The sequence below is a fragment of the Suillus fuscotomentosus genome (genome assembly GCF_016647785.1).
Source record: "Suillus fuscotomentosus strain FC203 chromosome Unknown F5891scaffold_168, whole genome shotgun sequence".
Taxonomy (NCBI): domain Eukaryota; kingdom Fungi; phylum Basidiomycota; class Agaricomycetes; order Boletales; family Suillaceae; genus Suillus; species Suillus fuscotomentosus.
This window is the reverse complement of record NW_024539680.1, coordinates 19,487-31,542: the sequence shown is the minus strand read 5'-3', so window position 1 is coordinate 31,542 and position 12,056 is coordinate 19,487. Positions and strand designations below refer to the sequence as shown.

Sequence of the window (12,056 nt, the reverse complement as noted above, 5' to 3'; positions counted from 1 at the left end):
GTTGGAAACAGATAATGAGGTTGAACTGATGGAGGTATTCCGACCAGTGGACCTGGCGGCGGGTGAGGAGTTTTGTGGTAGCGAAGTACTCAAGGTTCTTGTAATCTGTGATGATGTCTATTGGCTCGGCAGAGCCTTCAAGGTAGTGTCGCCAGGACCAGAAGGCTTCGTAAATAGCTAGGAGTTCTTTATCATGGGTGTCATAGTTGAGTTCCGGAGCCGAAAGGGTCCCGGAATAAAAAGAAACCGGGCGGAGCTCTTGGTCCGGACATACTATAGAAAGTATTCCAGCGATAGCATGGTTGGAAGCGTCCGTCTCAATGATGATAGGAACATCCAGCATCCAGTGCATAAGCACCGGAGCAGTAGTGAAGGCTTTCTTGAGAGTATCGAAGGATTTCCGACAATCCTCAGAGAAATTCCAGGGAGCATCCTTGTGAGTGAGTCGCGTAAGCGGAACTACAATATCCGAGTAGTTAAAGATGAAGCAACAATAGACATTAGCAATTCCGAGGAATGATTGAATATCCTTAACTTTCTGAGGTTCCGGCCAGTTGCAGATAGTCTGGACTTTGTCCGAAGACATGGTAAGGCCGGCCGGAGATAGGAGGTAACCAAGGTATTCAACCAAGTCAGAATGGAATTCACATTTCTCCAGTTTGGCATATAGCTGATGCTTCTGGAGGCGTCGGAGGACTTCAAGGACATGTTGTTTATGAGATGCAAGGTTGGCGGAATGGATGAGGATGTCGTCGAGGTACACAATAACACAAATGTCAAGCATATCAGCGAAGATGGTGTTGACAAAGCGCTGGAAAGCCGCCGGAGCATTGGTGAGACCCTTGGGCATAACCAACCATTCATACGAGCCGTAGTGCATCCAGAAAGCAGTTTTCCACTTGTCTCCTTCCGCCATCCGGACTAGATGGTAAGTGGACCAGAGGTTGATTTTAGTGTAAACTTTAGCACGGCTCAGAGAATCAAGAAGGTCGGAAATGAGGGGAAGTGGATAGTGGTCTTTCTTTGTGATTTTATTGAGTCCTCAGAAATCTACACAGAGGCATAGGGAGCTGTCCTTTTTCTTGACAAACAGGACAGGGGCTCCATGTGGAGAGGATGAGGAACGGAGGAGTCCGGTCGCAATATTCTCATCTAGGAATTTGTGAAGAGCTACAAGCTCAACCGGAGAAAGGGAATAAATGGTGCCAAGGGGCGGAGCCGCTCCTTCTTCCAAATCGATCTTCAGATCATAGGGACGATGGGGAGGGAGCTGCCCGGCTTTGCCCTTATCAAAAACATCCACGTACTCGTGATATTCCGAAGGAATTCTGGATAGGTTTGGAGGTTTGGAGGAGAGCATAGCGGAGCGGAGATTGACACCAGAGAGACAGATGAAAATACTGAACTGGACCAATCCCTCTAATTTACAGGCCCAGCAAAAGGCAACTGCATTGATTAGGGAAATATTGGGAACAGGTGTTATCAGCAGAGGGACTCAGCAGGGTTACAGAAGGGATTTCCGCCGGAGCCGGCAGAAAAGGGGATCAGGAGGAGGTGAAGGCACTTCATGAGGAATCAGACAGAAATCAATGCTGCCTTTTACCCAGTCAATCAACAGATTGTGTCAGGTGGGCCAGCTATATCCTAGAATGATGGAACAGGATGAGTCCAACAGAGTAACATTAAATGTTTTGGAGGTGACCACGCTGGTCAGAAAACAGATCGGCAAATCTACTTCCTTGGTAATTGTGGCATTAGAAGTACCATCAAACAAATGGAGCGGAAGCGGAGAAATGGCATAGGTCAGAATGTTATTTTCTCGGATTAGTTTGCTTTCTATAAAACAATGGGAGGAACCACAATCTACAAGAGCCGGGAATAGAGAGATATCAGGAACAGTAGAAATAGAAACGGATGGTAATAAAGAGTTTGGATCAGAGAAGGATATAGCATTGAGGTGTAGCTCCTTTGCACTGGGTTGAGTCAATGCAACCCTTGTCCTGTGTGGAGTCAAGAGGGTTGCAGACTAATGTTTTGTCTCTTCCGAGACCTCTGGTTTGGCATCTGGAGTAACCATGCTGGCATGACCTTTGGCCACACGGGAAGTGGATTTTAGGCAGTCCATGGCAGTATGACCAGGGTCCGCCGCAGAAGAGGCAGAGCTTCTATTCCATGCGCCTCTGGCACTCCTCAGACGTTAGTTTACCATCTTTTCCAAGCTTGGACGTCAAGTCCGGAAGTTTGGTGGAGGAGGAAGCCGAAGCGGTTCCGGATTTTCCGCCGGAGTACTCTTTCCAGTCAGAAGTAGAAGCCAACTGCTTAGCAGGAGGGGTGGATGTGGAGGGTTTGATTTTGCAGGAGACTTCTCCCTTGCGTTCCTGGTATCGAGCATCGATAGTCTGGGCGAGAGTTTTGTATTCGGAAGGGTGGTAGGTTTTCCTTGACAACTGATCTTGTCTTTGATGCAAGCCGGAAGTCTGTTATAGAACTGACGGCGCAAAGCTCCGTCGCCCCAACCTCGGACTTGGGAAGCTAGCTGCTGGAACTCTACAACATATTTGTTGATGCACTATCCATCATGCATATAGAGCTGTTCCAGCTGCATCTCTGCATCTCCGACCAGGTCATGAGGTCCAAAGTCAGTTTGAAGTTCTAACATGAACTCGGAGTAGTCATCCATCCAGTCTGGACGATCCGCTAGATCATCCAAAGGAGGTCCAGCTCAAACCATTCAAGGGCCATGCCCTTGAGGTATGATTGCGCGAAGTTGACCTTAGTCTGGCCGGTACAGAAAGATTTTGGCTTAGCTTGAAAGTTAAGCTCACATTGGACAAAGAATGCCCGGAGCTTCCGGGGCTCAGTGCCGTCGAAGGTATCCAGTTCTCGGACTTTGACTTTAGAGTCACCAGATCCGGAGGATTGGCAGTTGTTACACGCCAGGTTATTGATAGCTTGGGATAGCTGAAGGAAGACTAAGTCCTGTGGACCTAGACCGTCGTTTTCATTGTCTTCTGGGTCTTCCGGAGGATCATCATCTGGATCACCCCCACCATCTCCGGGCGGGTTACCACCCAGAGGATACTCGTCATTGGAATCGTTGTGTGGAAGATTTCCAGCGGGTGTGGGTGTAGGGGTAGTCAGATGCGGATGGTTCATGAGTTGTGAAATGCTGGAGGCAGCACCTTGCGCACTAGCGCGGCGCTGAGAGAAACTGAGGAAGGCATCGACTATGGGAGTAGAGTCCCGTCGGGCGGTTACTAAACCCGCCGCGTTGAGAATGGTCTGTGCCCTTGTAGGTGCCATAATGAAGTAAGTATACTCGGTATGGTGTGAGTTCAAATATACTGTTAAGAACGTGCTCAAGGGTCAAATACAAAGGGCTTGGCTTCAGCTCGTGCGCTGCACCCCTTACCCAAGTACATGCCCCTAACTTTCGAGGGCTGTCAAATGATGTCCGAAGGTTACTGGACAATGTCCAGGAGGGCGTCAGGTGATGTCCAGAGTCCAATGTCCTGATGCATGGGAATTCCAGCAGACATTTCGGGAACAAGAGATAAGACTAATCCGGACAAAGTCCGAACTAGAAAGGAAATAGTGGAGGACTACCAAAGGTAGAGGCGGAGGTGTCAAGTCTATAGGATTCAATCCTAAGACGAGCAGAGGACGACGAGAGAGAACTCAAGTTGGACGGAGGAAGGAATGAGCAGAGTCTAAGATAATATTCGAACTAAGGATGTACATAGATTCTACAGGGTTTATATACTACTAAGGACTTATTGGAGAACTGAGATACACAGTCCGAAGCTATACAAAGCTGTGGATGGAGGGTATATAAAAGTCAAACACTAGTCTATCGGAAAATAGTAAATGAACCCAGAGATTAGATCAGAGGAAAATAAAGGGCGGAAATGAAATGAGGTACAGAAAATGATATAGTCTAACCGGAGTAGGAACATACAAAGGGATAAGGCATGGAAGTTAGACATGGGTCGGATCCGAACATAGATAGACATTGGCCAGGATCCGGACATCCAGAAATGATATGTGTGATAGGTCCGGGTCCGGAATGCGGGATATGACAGGGGCCGGGATTGAGTCAATGCAATGTATACTGTACAATAGCTGAAGGAAATGGACTACAGCAACCTGCGAGTACAATGTAAAATATAAGTAGCATGTCAACTCAGTCAAAACAGAAATATCTCACCTTGGTTCAGACAAATTATTGAAAGGCCCCAATTGACACTTATAAAAGGTCAACAACCATGCCACTTCGATTCCACACAATATCTCTTCCGGCACACTCATCATTACTCGCCATGCGAACCTCTATAAGATGCCAGTCCCCAGCCCCCGCAGATGTTATCATGTATCAGTTTGAATAATACAATGATGTATGTGCCCCTGCAGAGAGCTTTGATGTGAGTCTTTTAGTCCTAGTCCCTCGACCATGAAACTGAACACGATCATTGCAGCAAGCAGTTACATTTGCTAGATCAGCATTCGAGGGTGACCTCACTGGGATTGACAAGAGCCAGATATCCTTCTCACTGAATGTGCGAATGGGAAGCAGAGCTCTGTGGGTATCAGCAGTGCGGCATGGTTAAAAATTATGTCCCATCTGGCACAATATGAGATCATTGACGTGCATGTCCAGCCAGTGCTCAAAGTAGTCCCTTGACCATAAAACTGAACACCATTGCTAATGGTGCATCAGATATGCATGCCCTGGAGACAAAAGCTTTCAGGTTCAAATTGTTTACCGACTCCATCACACTAGACACGCACAACTAAGGTCCAGTTTAGACAACAACTCCGGGTTCAAAATTTCTGATTCAAACCGCACTGTGATGACCTGACTGCAGTTAATAAGCATCTATTATCTAATAACACAAAAGATACTCTAGTATCACCACAATGTCTGATAAATCAAGCGGCAGCTCTTCGCATTCCTTACGTTCCCTGGGGTACTATAGACGTGACATTGGCTGCTGCATCTTGTGGAACGACCAGGAAGGCTCCTGCAGTGTGGACAAAGGCAGAAGAAACTACCTTTCTTGAGTTCCTTCTGCAGGCCCTTCCTGCATCAGGCGATGGAGGCTTCAAGGCGCCCACCTTCAATCAAGCATATGCGCACCTCAAGATAAAACACCTGCATCAAAGGGGCACAGAAAAGGTTGGCACAGTTTGCAAAAATAAGTGGACATCGGTATGTTTCCAGTGAACTTTCAGCTGCCAGCAAATCAATAACATATATTTTTATAGTTAAAGAAAGCATACCAAAGTGTTGTTGAAATTAAGTGTACTTCTGGTTTTACTTGGAGCGATGATCATGGAGCGGGCATCATGGACAAAAAGGATGACGTATGGGCACACTTTATAAAGGTACGTCATTGCAAATAGACTGCATGCATACCCCTCTACTGACATTGTTTTCAGTCGCATCCTCACGCGAGGTCCTTCATGATGAAGGGCTTCAACCACTTTCGATATCATGCAGCAGTTGATGCCAAGCAAGTCAAAAGGCTCCCACATCTTCCAACCTACCACTGCCACCAATGCCAACACACTATCCTCCATCCCCCCAGCCACAGATAATGCACTTCCAGGGCTGCCACCATCCTCAGTGTACCTGCCAACCGCCATCCTCAGTGGACCGCCATCATCCAGTGACCTACCTTTCTCGCTCCTTCCACAGAAGGGATCTATCTCTGCCAGGTAGGCTCGGCATGGACAAGTATAAGCTGGGGAAAGCAAAAATGCAGCGCGCTTTCACCTGCGTCAGCTGCAGGCTCTCAGAAACGAGGCTGGCCACCATCTGCCATGCTATTGGCACAGCAGGAGGGCACCGAAATGATGAAAAGCCTCGTAGAAGTAGTACATGAGATGCAGAAGACTCTTGTATTAGCACTGGCACTGCCAGCCAGTGCAGCCACAGCCTCAGCCTTCCACTGCATGTTGGAAGCGCCATTTCCCTCCTCAATAAATATACAGACCTCATGAGCAAAGAGCACTTGGGCATTGCCAACTTTCTAGCTGAACACGAGAACCAGGCAATTATTTTCTACTTGTTGGATGAGGTGACGAGGCTTGAGTGGTTGGAAGAGAAGCGAGTCCTTTGCGGTGGTGCACCACGGCGATCAATTGACTCGCAAGAATATATGATTGTATCGTAGCGGCGTACAGATCATTTCATAGTACAAAATTTATGTATTACCTACAACTATGGCAATGGGAGTCCCCTTCATGCATGTTCTGCGAGATAGTCAGTCCACATTGCTTGTGCGATTCCGTCCCTACAAGCATCTGCACGTCTGCGCTCAGCAGCATCCACCGGTCCCTCTGAATGTGCGCCAGATCCAACACCATCATCCTCTGCATGATCATGCCTGTACTCGAGGGCAAGATCAAATATATCACCGTTGTTTCTTTGCATGAAGTTGTGAATGGCGCAAAGCGCCGCTGGGATCAATTAATAGACAGACAGACTAAAGAAAAAAGGAACTCACGCGAGATTAGCTTGACGCCATTCCTTCAGGTGGTAGCAGACACCTCGATAAGGCATGAGAAGTGTGTCGCAGGTCGCAGATAAACAAGCAGTTCTGCAATAAAAAGCCTTTCCTGTTGCGCAGGACAACATGGTCTTCAAGTGGGCAAAAACGTGGATGTGGGTGCCGTCAACAGCACTGATACAGTGGTCAAAGGATCGGAATCGAGGGTCAGCGTGAATTGCTGCAGAAAGTGGGGTGTTTTGGTCTGGGAAGCAGACGTTCGAGGTATAGAAGGGAGCCAATGAAAAGAACATGAGCAGGTGTTTAAAATATCTGCAGAAATCAGCACAACTTGAACAATAGTTATATCAAAAGTTAGGCACTTACCTTGTAATCGTATCAGGCGAGCACTGGAACCTTTCTCCAACATGGCGAGACAAAAGTCCAGTAACACACGTGTAGAGAAAAATACCGAGTTGCTCTGACACGCTTACCCCATTCCGGGACTGGACAAAGTTGTGTCGGTTAAGAACCACTAACAGCTCATCGAAAATTTGAAGGTTGACTCTGAAATTGTGTCTGATCCTGTCTGGAAGACCACTGATCAGTTCATATACCCATGCTTGCCCGGTAAGTATGGATGTGTGGTAAGGAATTCTTTCAGCGCGGGATAAGAATAAAAGATGGTATAGATGTGTGACCTGGGCGACCACAATGGTAATGATAATAACCACGATTTTGTGTCGTTGATCGTGTTGCATTTGCGCTTTAACATCCATGGCAGTGATGGATATGACACACATATATATGCTGATTATCTATCTATATACTTACATGGCATCTGGACCTATCACGTGCAATCATCATGTGCAGTTTGAATGAGAAATTTTGAACCCAGAGTCATTGTCCAAACTGGACCTAAGAGGATTTCAGTAACAGAGACATCTTTGGGTAGGAATTGACCGGACCTTTGGTGGAATATAGCAATGGGAAATAAAAGGAACTAGCGAGGCAGGAGTAGCGAAGGGAGACAGCTCAGATAGGACTGGGGAATGAGCAGACATAGGGAGGGATGAGAGGTTGAATTTTGTTGTGATATCAGTCACGAATAACTGGCTGATGAAAGTGTTGATAAGCACACAGTGGTACAGAGGAAAAGCAATATATAAAAAATAAACAAAGAACAAGATCCATGCATGTCACCTATGTAATCTGGGTTCTGATGCCAGCGAATAAAAATTATCAATGCAGCATACTAACATCTGCTGGCTGGATACCTTTCTTGTGCGACTTATGTCTCTCCAGCGTCCATCCTGTGGCAAAGATGGATTCAAGACCGACACGGCTATTGGGCATCATATGAGCTGGATGCAATAGTTAGGTGGATGAGTTGATTTGGCTGAGATCTCAGTTAGCACCCAGGCCCTTGAAAGATGACCCTATGGAGTTGAATGAAGAGGAAGATGATGTCCATTTTGGAGACATGTACGACAGTGTTTGGGATGAGATTCGTGTTGAAGAAGAAATGGCTGCTGAGTTCACTGACTACTTTCCAGGCACTGCAAAGACATATGGCATGGACTATACATTCCTGAGCCTGTTCAACACCGACGAAAATAGAGTCTACTGCAAAACAAACATGTACTATTTGTTTAGCTGTAAGCAAGAGTGGGAGATTGCATCATGGTTACTGGGTTCTGGTTTGAGTATGGGGAAGATAGATTTGTTCTTGTCAGTCGAGATGGTGAGGTATGCGAGTCAGCAAGTTTTGATCTCATGGCCTAACCAACATTCAGATTAGGGACCTTCCTTTGTCATTCTGCTGTGCCAAAGAGCTGCGAGGATGAGCAGAAATGTTAGCTAGTGGCCGATGTTGGATGTCATGAGTTCTTGATACATTGCATCCAATGAAATCACGTGTTATTCTGTACTGGTGTAATGCACTTGAGTGTATATCTGCCATTCTCAACCATCCTGTCTTCTATGATGAATTGGACTTCACACCTCGCAAGGTTTATTCTATGGTGCGAAAGCTCTGTTGTGCGTATACCGAATGGATAACAGGTGATGATGCATGGAACATGCATGTATGGCATCTTCAGGTAGTATATCTTTTACTGATTTTAAATAGTCACTGCTCCCCCAAGGGGCTACATTGCTCAGGACAATACTATGTTCAAACCAGACGAATATCTCAGTTCTGATGAGTGATCGCGTTGCACACCCACTCCTCATCAGCCTTGCAAATATTTACATGAACACCCAAGTTAAATCATCATCCAACTCTTTCATGCTCACTGCCCTACTGGCAGTTCGAAAGTTCCTTGATAAGAATAAGGGCTTGCATGGTGTATTGGGGGATTGCGTCATTCATCAATGGCTAGATATTGTGTTAAAAGCGCTTAAGGAGGCCACTGTACATGGCATAATGCTCTTGGATCCCATGAGACAGAGCGACTATTGTTTCACTCAACTTGCAAGTTATATTGTCGATACTCGCGAAGTGATGATGTTAGCCTGCGTTGGTGGAAAGACCTCTGCGGTCACCATGGGCATGTACAAACAATTTGGAGATTGCTTTCACTATGAATGTCGCACAGCATCAACCACTCTTGCACAAATATGTGTTGTTTGCACATGAGCTGATGCATGAGATCTACATGGGTTCTTTTGTGAAGCGCGAAAATTGCACTGGAACGGTGTCTTTGAGGCATTTTTGTGGGACTGGGTGGTTACAGATCCCTCACACCTGTTCAGACCTGAGACACTCCATGTGCTTGATAAGAAAATTTTGGATCACGACACAAAATGGGTAATGTTTGCTGTTGGGGAGTTGGAGATAGATTTACATTTTTCTGTTTTGCAAGCTGTCACGAGCTTTTGGGATTTTGCAGAAGGAATCTCAAAAGTCAAAGAGGTGACTGGTTGCTGTCAGCGAGACATCCAACATTCTATTGTTGCAGTTAGTGCAGATGCAGCACGGCATGGAGTTCTTGTTGAAAGATTGTGAAGGAGGCACTGTGATGGTATGGAGGACATTTTGATGGAGTATGACAAGAAGGAGGGAGAGTGATTGATGGGGCAGGGGTAGAGAGAAAGGTGAGGACTGGGGAAAATTTTTTTAGAGACATTGGGAGATGGAAAGGAGGATGTGGTGATGTGGAGACGAGTAGTTTGTTGTTCACTGGACAGAGTGGTAAGAGGTTGTGAGGAATTGAGGATATATGGGTGTTGTGTGGTTTGATACTGGTTATGAGATTTATGAAGAGAATTTAGTCAGTTTGATGATATATTGGTTTTGAAGTGGGGTGTTGTAATGCTTGCTAGGGTAAATAAAGATCATGATTGGCGATATTAGAAGTGTGTGCTCACTGAATTAGTAGTATATGAGTCTGTTGTGGCAAAGGTATGTATTGAGGTGGAATACAGACTCAGGGTGTGTAACTTGTATGTTTGTAGGTTAAAGGTCATTGGTCACTGTTGCCTCTTGATTGCCAACATTTTGTAAGTGCTGTTATTAACGACACCCTCCTTTCATACACGACATAGTGAACAACGCCTTCTTTGTATGATCCATGAAGATCTTCATCTCTGCTTCAAACATTACATGGACCTGCTACTACCATTGTTTAAAAAGAAATGATGACCTTAGCACCACTGAAACCATCAGGGCAAGATAAGAGTGTGTTATCAGACTTTGAGCCACTGGACATAACAGGGGTTGGTGGTTTAGGGGCTCAAATTGGTAATTGAAATAGTTATTGGAAGGAAAGGTTGAGGGATTTCAGAAAAAGAGTTGAATAGAATGATAAGAGTCCTCCAAAACAGGAGAATGCACCCTAGTATTTGATTTGAATGTGGTGAGGATGGAGGTGAAAACATTAGGAAATGGTCTCAGGTGGGTGAATGAGTACTGTGCTACTATCAGAGAGAGAAGTACTAAGGCAAGACAACAAACAACAACCACAATAACTATCAAAACAGATGGGCATAAGACTAAAGAAGAGAAAAGGAGAAACAAATCTGTGTGCTGATTCGTAGGAAACACCAAAAAGAAAACTTAAAACTTTGTGTATAACAATTTTGCATTAGGTATCAAAACTTTTGGAGAGATTGGAAGTGGCCCTTGAAAGCAGCAACTGTGTGCTCTACCTGCACACAGACCTAAGTATAGATATATATATAAATAGATGAGGAAAAATAAAATAATACACATACTTTAGAAAAAGGGGTGTTAAATTCTTCTGGTCACTAGTTCAAGGAGGTTTCTTGAAAGGGGGTAAGCACTATCTGTCTAAATCCAATAGTTATTCCTAAGAAGTGTTATATGATTTTTGAAAATGTGAGTGTATTGGAATGCAAATGCATCATGTGCACTGTCAGTGTGGCCAATAGAATGATCTGCAATAATGAGTGTTAACAATTTTGAGTGGGCCCAAATAGCTGGTACTTTGTATATATGATTAGGCCTGGATCATGTATTTGCATGACCGGGTGGGCCCACATAGTGATCCGCCATGATGTGCACCGGCAAGGGGATAACTATGAGACTATTTTTGCCAGAGATCATCACAGCTTACCAGGATTCCAACATGTCATGGCCAAATTTTCATTTTACCAGTTTATACCCCTATAAATGATTTACAGCTGAATGTTGATCAAAGTACTTAATAATAGTTGTCCAGCATGATGTGGACCAGCGCGGGCATAGCTATGAGACTACCCTCATCGGAGATCATCACCACCCACCATGATTCCAACATTTCATGGATAATTTGTCATTTTACCCCTATGAACAATGCCTAAGTAAATATTAATGTCTGTACTTAATCACAGGGTCTGGCATGCTGTGGAATGGCAAGGTGATAGCTATGAGACCATCCTCACCAGAGGTCATCACATTCCACCAGGAATCTAACATTTCATGGCTGATTTTGAGACTACCCTCGCCGGAGATCATCACCACCTGCTGGGATTCCAACATTTTATGGTTAATTTTTCATTTTACCCCTATGCACAATTCCGAAGCAAATATTGATGTCTGTACTTAATCACAGCAGTCCGGTGTGATGTGGACCAGCGAGGGCATAGCTATGAGAGTATTCTTGCCAGAGGTCATCACAGCTCGCCGGGATTCCAACATTTCATGGCTAATTTGTCATTTTACCAGTTTTACCATTATGAACAATTCCCAAGTAAATATTAATGTCTGTGCTCAATAACAGTGGTCCAGAGTGATGCGGACCAGCAAGGGGATAGCTATGAGACCATCCCCGCCAGAGGTCATCACATTCCACTGGGATTCTGACATCTCATGGCTGATTTTTCATTTTACTAGTTTTTCCCCCTATTGGTGATTTAGATTTACAGCTGAATATTGATGAATATGTCTCATAATAGTGGTCTGCTGTGATGTGGACCAATGAAGGGATAGCTGTGAGACTACCCTTGCCGGCGATCATCACCTCCCGCCATGATTCCAACATTTCATTGCTGATTGTTCATTTTACCAGTTTTCACCTCTATAAACAGTTACCCTCGCCTCGCCGGAGGTCATTACATTCT

General features: G+C 45.2%; 2 protein-coding genes across 2 annotated transcripts; both read left to right on the top strand.

The window, feature by feature from the left end:
* Positions 1 to 7,932: 7,932 nt before the first annotated feature.
* F5891DRAFT_1198886 (uncharacterized protein) lies at positions 7,933 to 8,351 on the top strand (the record flags this gene model as incomplete). Its single annotated transcript, XM_041368685.1, has 2 exons — positions 7,933 to 8,240; positions 8,288 to 8,351. The coding sequence occupies 2 exons, from the start codon at positions 7,933 to 7,935 to the stop codon at positions 8,349 to 8,351; spliced, it is 372 nt and encodes a 123-aa protein (XP_041217328.1).
* A 343-nt stretch (positions 8,352 to 8,694) lies between these two features.
* On the top strand, positions 8,695 to 9,501 carry F5891DRAFT_965779 (uncharacterized protein; the record flags this gene model as incomplete). Its single annotated transcript, XM_041376191.1, has 2 exons — positions 8,695 to 9,115; positions 9,146 to 9,501. The coding sequence occupies 2 exons, from the start codon at positions 8,695 to 8,697 to the stop codon at positions 9,499 to 9,501; spliced, it is 777 nt and encodes a 258-aa protein (XP_041217327.1).
* Positions 9,502 to 12,056: the final 2,555 nt, after the last annotated feature.